Source organism: Orcinus orca, chromosome 17 (assembly GCF_937001465.1).
Source record: "Orcinus orca chromosome 17, mOrcOrc1.1, whole genome shotgun sequence".
NCBI lineage: Eukaryota > Metazoa > Chordata > Mammalia > Artiodactyla > Delphinidae > Orcinus > Orcinus orca.
In genome coordinates this window covers 48,768,676-48,780,705 of record NC_064575.1, presented here as the reverse complement: position 1 = coordinate 48,780,705, position 12,030 = coordinate 48,768,676, and the positions used below count along the sequence as shown (strand labels likewise).

General features: G+C 38.7%; 1 protein-coding gene across 2 annotated transcripts in view; it reads right to left on the bottom strand.

Moving 5' to 3' along the window:
* Nucleotides 1-2,459: 2,459 nt before the first annotated feature.
* Nucleotides 2,460-12,030, bottom strand: part of CPQ (carboxypeptidase Q) — a 453,369-nt gene continuing 443,798 nt past the window's right edge. For both annotated transcript variants that reach the window (XM_049700258.1, XM_004275363.3), the window contains one exon: nt 2,460-2,972. In XM_049700258.1, coding sequence (XP_049556215.1) covers nt 2,907-2,972 — 66 coding nt within the window. In that variant the 3' untranslated portion in view covers nt 2,460-2,906. The remainder of the gene's footprint in view (nt 2,973-12,030) is intronic.

The window sequence follows — 12,030 nt, the reverse complement described above, 5'->3', positions numbered from 1 at the left end:
TACACATCTTTTTTTGTAAAATTTGTTTCTAGATATATTATTAGATGTTAATGTAAGTAACATATTTTTGGTTGCATTTTCTAAGTATATGTATAGAAATGCTTTTCATTGTATTTGTTGATTTTTCTCTCCAAACCTCCTAAACTTTGTCTTTAATTTTGATTTTTTGGTAGGTTCTTTTGAATTTTCTACATAGGCGATCATATTTAGCTACAAATAAAAAGTTTTCTTTCTTCATTTCCATTGCTTAGACTTTGTCCCCCCTGCCTTTCTGTAGTGGCCAGGACATCTAAGGTACCATTGACTAGAGGTAGCTCCAGTGTCTTATTCCTTATCTTAAAGGAAAAGTTTTTGGTATTTCATTGTAATTGTGATATTTTAAACGTTTTTGGGGGTAGGAGGTTTTCATCAGGTTAAGGATGTCCTCTTTAGTTTTATCATAAATGGATTTGGGATTTTACATGACTCTTTTTCTACGTCTTTTGTGGTCTGTAGTTTCTCTATAACATGTCAGTGCAGATTTCCTCTTGTTTATTCTGTTTGGGATTCATTGGGTTTCTTGATTCTGTGGATTGGTATATTTCATTATTTCTGGAAAATTTTCATTTATTATTTATTCAGATAATTCTTTGTCTTAGTTCTTCTTTTCTGGAACCCTGATTAAACATATATTAGGGCATATAACTCTATCTTTCATAGTTTTTAACCTCATTCATTTTTTCCATATCTTTTTCTTTTTGTGCTAAATTCTCATTAATTTCTTCACTATTTGTTTTAGTTCATGAATTCTCTTATCTGCAGTTAAGCTGGTCCTATAATTTTCAAATTCCATTTACATTTCTAGAAGTTCTATATTTTTAAAAAACAATATGCTTCGTCACTTTTTATAGTCCTTTACTCTCTATTCTATTTTCAATCCCTTCTTTTACTTCCTCAAAACATAATAGGCATAGATTAGAAAATTCTTGATTTAAAAATTGCAGTATCAGAGGATATTGTGAATTAATTGTGATGTTTTCTTTTTTGGACTGCTGTTGCTCAGAATGTTCTGATTCCTGTTTTTGTGTTTTATTTTCTTGACTGTGTAACTTTATCTGTGGGAATTTCTCTGGACCCTCCATTCAGCAGTTACTTAATAACAGTAATTTTCCTTATGGTCCTCAGAGTTATTTTTAGTTCACCATTGTATTGAGCTATAATCCTTTGGGGTTCCAATTTCATTGGGGTTCTCTAATGTCCCTAAAATGGGATTTGTCTATAGTCCCCTGAGCCACTAAAAGCTGTGAAAACAGAAATTTAACTTCACCACATCCTGCATATTTTCTCAAAAAGAAAAGCTGGTTTATGTGCTGTATATCATCTTGGTTCATGCCTCCACTTAATTTTTTGTCTAATATTCTTTACCTTTTAATCAGTTAATTCATATATTTAAGAAAGTGTTTCTCAGATGTTATCCAACATCTTTAGTTTTCAGTGTGTCAGTCAGTGTACCAGTCGGCAACCTTGCCAGAAATGAAAGGCCTTTTTAATCATCACCATTAATAAAACTGATACTTTGTCTTCTCCTTCTAAGAATTCAGTTGCATGTATGTTAGGCCTCATATATATTAGATCACAGTCTAATGATCCATTCTGGTGTTTGTTTTCCTTCACTTTTCTTTCTCAGTGTTTTAGTTTGGATAATTTTTATTGATCTGTTTTCAAGTTTGTTGATTCTTTCCTCAGTTTTATCCAGTCTGCTGATGAGCCCAGCAAGGAAATTCTCCATCTCTGATGTTGTATTTTTTATTTTAGTATTTGCATTTGATTCCATTTTATAGTTTTCATCTTTCTGTTGAAACTCTCCTGTTCATGTATAGAGACCCATCTTCCCACTAGAATGTAACCTATTAATCACAGTTATGTTAAAGTTCCTCTCTGATATTCCAACATCTGAGTTATCTCTATTGTCTGGTTTTCTTAATTGCTTTAACTCTTGACAATGAGTTTTTCTTGCATTTTTGGGTGTGTCTTGTAATTTTTTAAATTGAATACTGGACATTGTGTGTGGAAGAATAGTAGAGATTATTCCCAGAGTAGAAGGGGATCAGTGTTTTGCTCTGTGAATATGATTTAGCTTCTCTAGCCTCAAACTTGTTATCAGCAAAATGTGAATAAGCCCCAACTTCATAGATATATTATGTGAACTATATAAAACATAAATGTCAAATAGTATTATCATTTGTTTGGTGACAGATCTTTAATAAGGCAACTGGATTTTACATACTTTTACATACTTGACTTTTTCCCCAAATGGTGACTTCTTTCTGTGAATTAAAAAAATTTTAACCTCATTAAAAAATTCTAATAATACAAAAATGTACAAATGAGAAAGCCAGATGCCTCCATACATTCAATTAAGACTGTACTACAATTGTGTACTCCTCTACTCCTTCAATGAATAACTTAACAAAATATTGGTCACTGTAATTAATGTTCATAAATACATGCATAAAAGCCAGAGGTCTTCCAAAGCTTTATCCAGTATTTACTTTCAAAGTAGAAACAGTATTTTTAATATGTGGTGTAAAGAAATGCCCTCACTGTGATCCCTACCATTGGCTGATTCTTTGTGGGGGTGGGGCTTATTCCTTACACTAGGAACAGAGAATTTGGAAAGTATCAAGAAACATGATATCAGAAAGTATGAAAAAGTGTTGTGCTTTGTAAATGATCACATAAAATTGTTAGGTGAAGCGGGGCTCCTTGAAGCTGCAGACCCAGGATTCCTGGCCAGAAAGGACAAAAGTGCCTTCTCTCTTGCTCTTGCTAAGACCTGGGCAGCATTTCTTCCATGTCTGCAATGACATAAGAGACAACAGCCCAAACAGCAGCAGCAACATTCATCTGCTTTGGATCCATGACAGTCATGGTGTCTCCATGGGAGTGATGGAAGGAGAAATATTTATATAGGTCATCAAGTAGACTGGCTCCTGGGGAAAAAAGAGGAAGAATTCTTAGTGAAGTATTTTGACAGGCATTGCTGAATAGCGGCTCAGAAACCACTGCCCCCTTCCCTGATCCTATTATACAGGCTGCGATGGCAAAATAATGATGTTCCCAGCCTCTCTTGCAGCAAGAAATGGCCATGTGACACTGTTCTGACTACTAGGATATGAAGTGGCAGGCGGTGGGTGAGTTCTAGGAAAGCCTTTACTTGGCTGACAAGAGTCAGTAAAATGCCCTCATGCTGAATTAGATGAGAAGTTTGGAACTGCAGGGGGCAAAAAGCCCACACACTAAAAATGGCAGAGTGGAAAGACAGAAGGAGCCTGGATTTAGAAAATATTGCAAGCCCATTGAATAAGCTCTACACTGCCTTCTTCTGGACTTCCTGCTACCCAAAGGAGAATAAACTTTATTTGAAAAGCAAGTGATACAATACCCTCTTTCTTTATAAAGAGACAGTATTTTTTCGTATTAGCAGAGTGCACATTTTTTACCTCCCTGGATACAAAAGAAAGTCAGTACTCCTTTGCTCAAATTTTTCTTCTTATTCATTTACTTCCAATAAAATTTCCCAGCAACCTCCAAGGGCACCAGCAGGAGTCTCCGCCCCACTTAAGAGCTTTCTTGTCACTCTAGTGAAGCTTTTCTCTAGTTTCAGCCGTGGATCAGAGCCTCGAGGTATCTTTACACCTCCCAGTCATCCTTTAGAACCTACCTGGCCCATTCTGTGGGTTCCAACTGCAGTTCTTTAGCCTCTGGAACTAATTTATTTATTTACTTACCATTTTATTATGAAATATAGTACCATACATACATAAGATTGTAGAGAACATAATGTATATTATAAACGGTGACAAGATAAGAGTTCACGTATGTCCATGATTCAATGCAAGAATATCACCAGTACCTTTGAAGCCCATCTTATGAGCTCCCTCCCACCCACCCCACCCCACCCCACCCCACCCCACCCCACCCCACCCCACCCCATGGATCCTTTCCTCCCTCCAGAGGAGGGAGGTGCCCACTATCCTGTTCTGCTTGTGTATTAACCACTCATTGCATTTCTTTATAGTTCTACCAAATAAATATAATCAACACTTTCTAGGGTCTAAATGTAGGAGTGGAATTGCCGGGCTATAGAGCCACATGTGTGTTTAATTTCATCATGCAGGTCCAAAATGCTTTCCTTTTCAGTTTATCCTCCCACTCTCAGTATATGAGTCTTTCTCTTGCTTCACATGCTCTCTAGCACTTGGTGTTGTCAGGCTAAGTTTTGCTAACCTGCTAGGTGTGAAATATTACCTCGTAAGGTTTTAATTTTTTTTTTAAATTTATTTATTTATTTTTGGCTGTGTTGGGTCTTCGTTTCTGTGCGAGGGCTTTCTCTAGTTGCGGCGAGTGGGGGCCACTCTTCAATCGCAGTGCGCGGGCCTCTCACTATCGCGGCCTCTTTTGTTGCGGAGCACAGGCTCCAGATGCGCAGGCTCAGTGGCCATGGCTCACAGGCCCAGTTGCTCCGCGGCATGTGGGATCTTCCCAGACCAGGGCTCGAACCCATGTCCCCTGCATTGGCAGGCAGATTCTCAACTACTGCACCACCAGGGAAGCCCTGATTTTTTAAATTATTAATGAGACTGAGCATGTTTTCACATATGCATTTTTTGTCATTTATGTTTTCTCTTTTGGAAAATGCCTGTTCATGCCCCTTGCCTTTTTTTTTTTTTTTTTTGCGGTACGCAGGCCTCTCACTGTTGTGGCCTCTCCCGCTGCGGAACACAGGCTCCGGACGCGCAGGCTCAGCGGCCATGGCTCACGGGCCTAGCTGCTCCGCGGCACGTGGGATCTTCCCAGACCGGGGCACGAACCCGTGTCCCCTGCATCGGCAGGCGGACTCTCAACCACTGCGCCACCAGGGAAGCCCCCCTTGCCCATTTTTGAATTGATTTGTTTGTCTTTTCTTATTGATTTGTAGGCGTTCTTGATATATTTTAGATACTAATCTTTTGTTGGTCGTTGGTTTATATAAATCACTTCCCAGTTTGTGGCTCTTTTCACTCTGTTTATCATGCATTTAGATGAATAGATGTTCTTACTTTTAATATAGTTGAATTTATGAATCCTTTCCTTTATGATTTTTATTTTTTATATCTTGTTTAAGAAATCCTCCCTACTCTTATATCACAAAAATAGTCTCTGGGGTCTTATTCTAAAACTTTTAAAGTTTTGCTTTTCATTTTTAAGTTCTTCATTCATTTAGAATTGGAATCCATTTTGGTGTAGGGTAGGCTTTTTTTATTTTTAGTTGTTTCAGCAAAATTTGGCTAACACATCCTCTTTCCCTGCTGGTCTGCAGTATCAATTTTGGCATATATCAGATTTCCTTGTTGCTTTGTTTGGGGGCTTTCTAATTCTGTTCCAGTGGTCTGTTTGTCTATTCCCAAAACAATATCACAGTATCTTAACTACCATTGCATTCTAATTCTCGTTATCTGGCAGGGCAAGTTCCCTCACTTTCTCTTTCTTCTCCTTCAGGAATATCTTACTATTCTTGACTGTTTGCTCTTTCAGATAAAGTTTAGGATCATTTTAAAATTGTACGAAAAATATTTTTGGATTTTGATGGGAATTGTGTTAATCTACGTATCAATTTGGGGAGAACTAGCATCTTTATATTAGGATACTGTGTTTTTATCCATGAAAATGGTGTGTTGATATGTTTCTATTTATTAAGTCTTCTGTAATGTCTTTGACGTTTTGTAATACAGTTTGGCATGCCTTTTGTTAGTTTTCTTTCCTCCATGGCTTATACTTTTTGTTGCAACTGTAAATTATACATTTAAAAAAATTTGCATTTTCTGTTTGTGGCTTTCCATTTTTAGTATCAAGGATATATATCTGATTCATAAAATGGGCAAGCGGTCCTTCTTTTTCTATACTCTGGAATAGTTTGTGTAAGATTAGAATGATTTATTTCCTGGTCATTTTGTAGAACTCCTTACAAAACCATCTAGGTCTGATACTTTCTTTATGGTAAGAATTTTAACTAATGATTCAATTCCTATCCTGGTTATTGGGTTATTCAGGTTTTATGTTTCTTCTTGATTTAACTTTGGAAATTACACTTTTCTAGGAATGTGTGAGTTTTTCCAAATATTCAATAATCAGCATAAAGTTGTCAGTAATATCCTGTTTTTATCTTTGTTTATGTCTGCGGCACCTATAGGGAGTACGCTTTTTCATTCCTGATACTGGTTATTAGAGTCTTCTCTCTTTTTTGTTCATCAATCTTGCCAGCAGTTTGTCAGCTGTGTTACTCTTTCAATAAAAAGAGAGACAATCTTGTTTTGGGGGGACATTCTCTAATGTATAGCAGTTTTCTTTCATTGATTTTTACTCATTTATTATTTCCCTCCTTATTCTTAGGTTGATTCACTTTTATTTTTTTAACTTCTTGACTTGAATGCTCAGTTTATTACTTTGCACACTTTCCTTGTCACTGACATAAGCAGTAAGACTACAATCTTTCCCCTATTACTGCTTTAGCTCTCTATATCCCACCAGTTCTGAGGAGTATTTTCATGATCACTTAGTTCTAAATATTTAGTAAGTCCTACTTTGATTTTCTTCTTTGACGCATGAGTTAGAATGTGTTTTTTAATTTTCAAAGGTATGGGGTTTCCTTAGTTATTTTTTCATTTTTGACTTCCAATTTAACTGTTAGAGAATGTGGGCTATATGATACAAATTCTTTGAGTTTTGCTGAGATTTTTCTCCATGGCCTATTGGATGATCCATTTTATAAATGTTACATGTGTTGAAAAGAATGTGCTTTCAGTGTATTGTGTCTGTGCATTAAAATAAGCTTGTTAATTGTATTCTTCAAATCTGTTAACTCCTTACTGATTTATTCTTTATTTGGTTTATCAATTTTGAGAGAGATGTGTGAAAATGACCTGTGATTTGGGATGTGTTTATTTTTCTTGTAGTTCCAGCAATTTCTTTTTTATATATTTCAAAGTTATTCTTTTAGGAGCACATAAACTTAGAATTACATCTTCCTGGTAAATTGAACATCTTTATTTATTTTAACGTCTTCATTGGAGTATAAATGCTTTACAATGTTGTGTTAGTTTCTGCTGTATAACAGAGAAAATCAGCTATATGTACACATATATCCCCATATCCCCACCCTTTTGCGTCTCCCTCCCACCCTCCCTATCCCACCCCTCTAGGTGGTTGCAAGGCACAGAGCTGATCTCCTTGAGCTATGCAGCTGCTTCCCACTATTTTACATTTGGTAGTGTATATATGTCAGTGCTACTCTCTCACTTTGTCCCAGCTTGAACATCTTTATTAATATGTAGTCATCCTCGCCATTTGCAGTAGTGCTTTTTGTCTTGAAGTCTAGTTTTACGTAATATTTAATATAGCTATATCTCCTTTTTTTAACCTCATTCTTTGTATGTCTTTTCCCATCAATTTACTTGCAATCTGCCTCTGTCCTTATATTTATAGGGGTTTCTCTTACGGATAGTTGAAAGTTGAATTCTTAAAATCTAGTCTAACAATCTTTGATTTTTAACTGGAGATTATAATTCATTTGTGTAGCTCGTGATTATTGTTAAATTGGACTCATTTATTTCATCTTAGTTTTTACTTTCTATTTGTTCATTTGTTTTCTAAGTAAGTTTGCTTTTTTCCCTTTTCTTTCTTGCTCTCCTTTGTGTTGATTTTTTTTCTTCCTCCTATCATTCCTTCCCCCACCCCAACTCTACTCATTTGGAAGTTACACACTTCATTTCAGTTCTCTCAGTGGAGACCTCAGATGTTCATATGGCTTACATATTTATTTAAAGTTAATCAATACCTTATATAAGGACACTGGGGCTCCAGGTTTTGTCTCCTGTCCCAGACACACTCACGCCTCATTAAAACCCATGCTCTAGGAGAACAGGGATTGGCAGATACCCTTAGACAAAGGCTCTGGAGTTTTCTTACCTCTTACAGATTCTCACTTCATCATTTTTCACCCCAGAGGAATTCCCTTACTTTGCCTTACTAAGCCATGTATTATAGAAAGAGTTATTGTTTTATCGAACAATTATTTTTGGCAGGGGGAGCTAGGTGTCTGAGAACTTCTGGCCTACCACATTGCCAGAGTTCTCTTCTCCCAATCCTCTACTTCCTGCTCTTTGTTCCTGAGCCCTCTGTTGCCTCAGGATGCTGTCCAGATTTTCTCTACGCTGACCCAAGTTTTAAAAACTTTTTTAAAACAAAGTTTTAAAACCTTTGTACCTACTTATCTCCCCAGACTCCTTGCTCTGGAGTAGGACATGGATTTCCCTCCATTCATTCATATTTCACACTGAGTTCAGCTATGTTGCTATCAAACACAACACAAGCCAGTGATGCAAAACAAACATATAAAAGAAAGCTCAACTCTCAACCCTGACAATTAATGACTCCAATGCCTGTCAGCAAATATCCGAAACAGGGTGTATTAGGTTGATAACATCTACCAAACCCTTCACCTGTGTTGAGGAGGCTCTTCCTCTTCAGTGATTTTTCTTTTTCAACTAGTAAAAAACATGTTTTCTGTTGTTCCGATAGCTCTGAAAGGGTGGGATCGCACCATTATCCAGCCTAATAATGTACAACCTTCAGTGGGTGGGCTGGAGCTGAGGTTCATAAGTGTTCAGAAAGTTCAGTCCGATTCAACTGGACAAATACTTGAGTTCCTACAACATTCTAGGCAGTGGGCTAAGACATAAAGGTGAAAAAGACAGTCTCTGCTCTCAAAAGCTTATTCTGCAGGAGAGGCGGAGGAAATGTGTCCACAAATAATAATAACACAATCAGAATGCACTGAGGAGTGCTATGGGCAAAGGACAAAAAATAGTGGATACCTTATGTAGTTGAATGACCTTCTCTGACCCCTAGACTAGGTCCCCTTGTTGCGTGCTCTCCATACTTCTCCTATCGTAATCTTCACCATTCTTTGTTATAACTGCTTGTTTCCCATTTGTTTTCCCCACTATATTGTAATTTCCCTGAAGGCAAGGCCACTGTTTCGTTCTCCACTCTTGTCACCAATGCCTATAACGTAACACCAAACAGATGAGGAATGTGAATTTGTTGAATGAATGAATGAAATCAGAGAAGTGTATAAGTGAACTGGGCCTTGGGGGTGCTGTATCAGTCAGAGCCCTTGTAGGAAACAGATGGGACACTCCAAGAAGATAACTTGGAAAATTTAATGAAAGGATTATTTACAAAGAGTGGTCAGGGTTAAATAAAACCAATAAGGGATGCTAAAGGAGAAGCAAGGGAGGCCATTTCCACCCCTAGGCCTAAAAAAGCAAAGAAGAAAGCAGCTGTAGCTGCAGTTGTATCTGTTGGAGAGGGTCACCAGAGGAGCTGTGGTTGTTTGAAGCCAGGGAATCAGTCCCCTCCTGGTGCCTCTCATATCCTACAGGCCTCCCTTGGCCAAACCCAATCATAAGCCAGAGGGCAGTCCATAACCGTTAGCCTCCAACGGCACAGTATAGGGTAGAGAAAGGTGAGGATTGATAAGGAGTGGTACAAGAGAATATCTAGCACAAGTACTTAGGCTGTCAACAGACCGAGGTGGGGACACGGATATTCCAGGTGAATAGAACGTGTGAGCATTATGTGTGGGTAACTTGGGTTAATTACAGGCAGAGAAAGTTGGCAACTAACGTCATCTTGGAAAGTTCCTAAATAAGGCTGAAAACAGACTGAACACAGTTCATAAATGGGAAGGCTTTGGGGGCCAATGGGCAGGAAGGTGGGGAGACGGGAGCTGCACCTTAGGGAGACATTCCAGAAAAATGTGGAGGTAGAATTCTGTAAACAATCGTGGTGGTGAGGAGACGGCTAGGAAGGAAGTACAGTTTGGGGGACAGGTGACAAAGACCAGGGCCAGATGATGATAACCCAGCCTCTGAAGTTCTCTGGAAAGCATGTGTACAAAGATAACCAAACTTCCAGTGAAAAGCCCAGTGGTCCATTTTTAAACCAGAAGACACTTTACGCCATGAACTCACAGCACAACCCGAGAGAGACAAATCTGTGTGTTTACTTTGGTAGGAGCTAGAAGCATTTTAACAGAAACCATGACATTTTAGAACTAGTGGCAGCCGGTGAGCAGGATGTGCTCTCTGGATCCCAGAGAGCATCAGCTGGATGTCAAATTCATCCACAAGTTAAGGACAAAGTCAAGGAGTTCAAAGAACGGAAGTCACTGAGGGCAGATAGAAGATGAATCAGAACTGTGGATTTCAAGAAACAGAAAAGGACATTTAATTCCAAGAGACAAAGTGCAGCTTGCTAGGGGCTGGTTTCCTCCCATTTAGAGTTTCCTAAAGACGCAGCATGATGGCTGACAGACAAGACTCCAAATTCCGTATTGAAAAAATAGAAGCAAGAAATATTTGTGCATGCCCTCTTCAAGGCCTCTGAAATTCCCTGTCTCAGACTGAAAGAAACTGACTGCCAGATGGCTGGGAATTTGGCTGCCTCCCTTTAAAACTAGTGACTTAAGGAAAGCATTTCCTCAGCGATCATCTAAGTTCCCATGAGCAACGGACAAAACTGAAACAAACTCCAGAAGATCTGGTACCACCAGTGAGAACACTGATAGCCACAGGAGATGGGAGAGCAGGCCTGCTGGCAGCCTTACAGCTTTGTCTCTGCAGTTCCAAGGAGACATTTTGTCAGTGACAGCCACTGATCGAAAAGACCAGCACTGAGGGAGAGCCTGCATTGCAATTTCTGAGAGCGCCTGACATCACAAGGTGGGGGGCGGCGGAGGAAATGTTAACTGTCCTTAGGGATAAATTGCACAGTATCTTCTGACAGGTAGGGAATCAAATCAAATGAATTTTAGAAGGTGAAAGCTGGTAGGGAGGAGCCTGCTCTGAAGGCTAATATTCACCCCTTGGAAACAAATTACAGCATGATTAGGACAGTTCACCTTTAGGAAATTAGTTCTAAGGGAGGTTTGGAATTTAAGGATGTGAAGACGTATCCTTGAGCTTGTCAGTCAAGGAGAAATTTGGCCTAGACAGGGAGATACAGCTGAGAGAACATAGGGGTTAGAGTCAGATAGGACCGGGTTCCAATTCAAACTCCTCTGCTTAATATCTGGGTGAATTTGGGAGAATCACGTAAGGCCACTCAGCCTCAGTTTCCTCGTGAATGAGTGAGGGCTAATGACACCCGAGTTCAAGATGCTGGTGAGGATGAGTAAGCACTCAGCTAATACTTTACTATAAGATATTACGTATCCACAAGGTTAACCCAGTATATCCACAACAGCATGATCATTTCAATACAACTTGAAGGATTTAAAATACTTATTTAATCAATCAAAGTTCTGATGATTATTCTTAAAGATGGAACAGTTGGACCATGAGGTCTATTCTATGTGACCCCGCCTTGACCCATGTTTGGATTATTTTTCCTTCTCATCCTTCTCTTCCCCCTTCTTCTCTCTCCTCTCTGAATCCTTTTGTTTTTTCTTTTGTAAACATTCATCTCACAAAATATTTCCCAGCTGTGTGACTGGGTGAAGATGGTCCAATGAATATCGTAAGAAATACCTGACCTGCCCCGTACTGTTCACAGAAGATTCCAGTCTTCACAGAACGATCCCTGTAATGACGGGGATCTGTGCAGCCTGTGCAGGATATCAGAACAAGATTAAATGAATACCTGCTAATTCCTGAAGAGATGGGTGGATAAATACACAAAGATTCTCATAGCCCCCTCTTATTGTAGGTTGACTCTCATTCATATGTAACCAGTGGGTTTTCATGTACACAAATTAAGCAATTCATGTTATGAGAAGATTTTGAAAGACATTTGAAAGCTTTGAAAATTTAAATTCAAGTCTGTTATTTCCGTGCATACATTGGCTGCCGCAATGTTTCACGAAGGATGCACTCACAGGCAAGCAGCTGTGGAAAATCCATTTGTCCTTTATAAACACATCTTGCACAGTCTGGGGTATGCAATTTA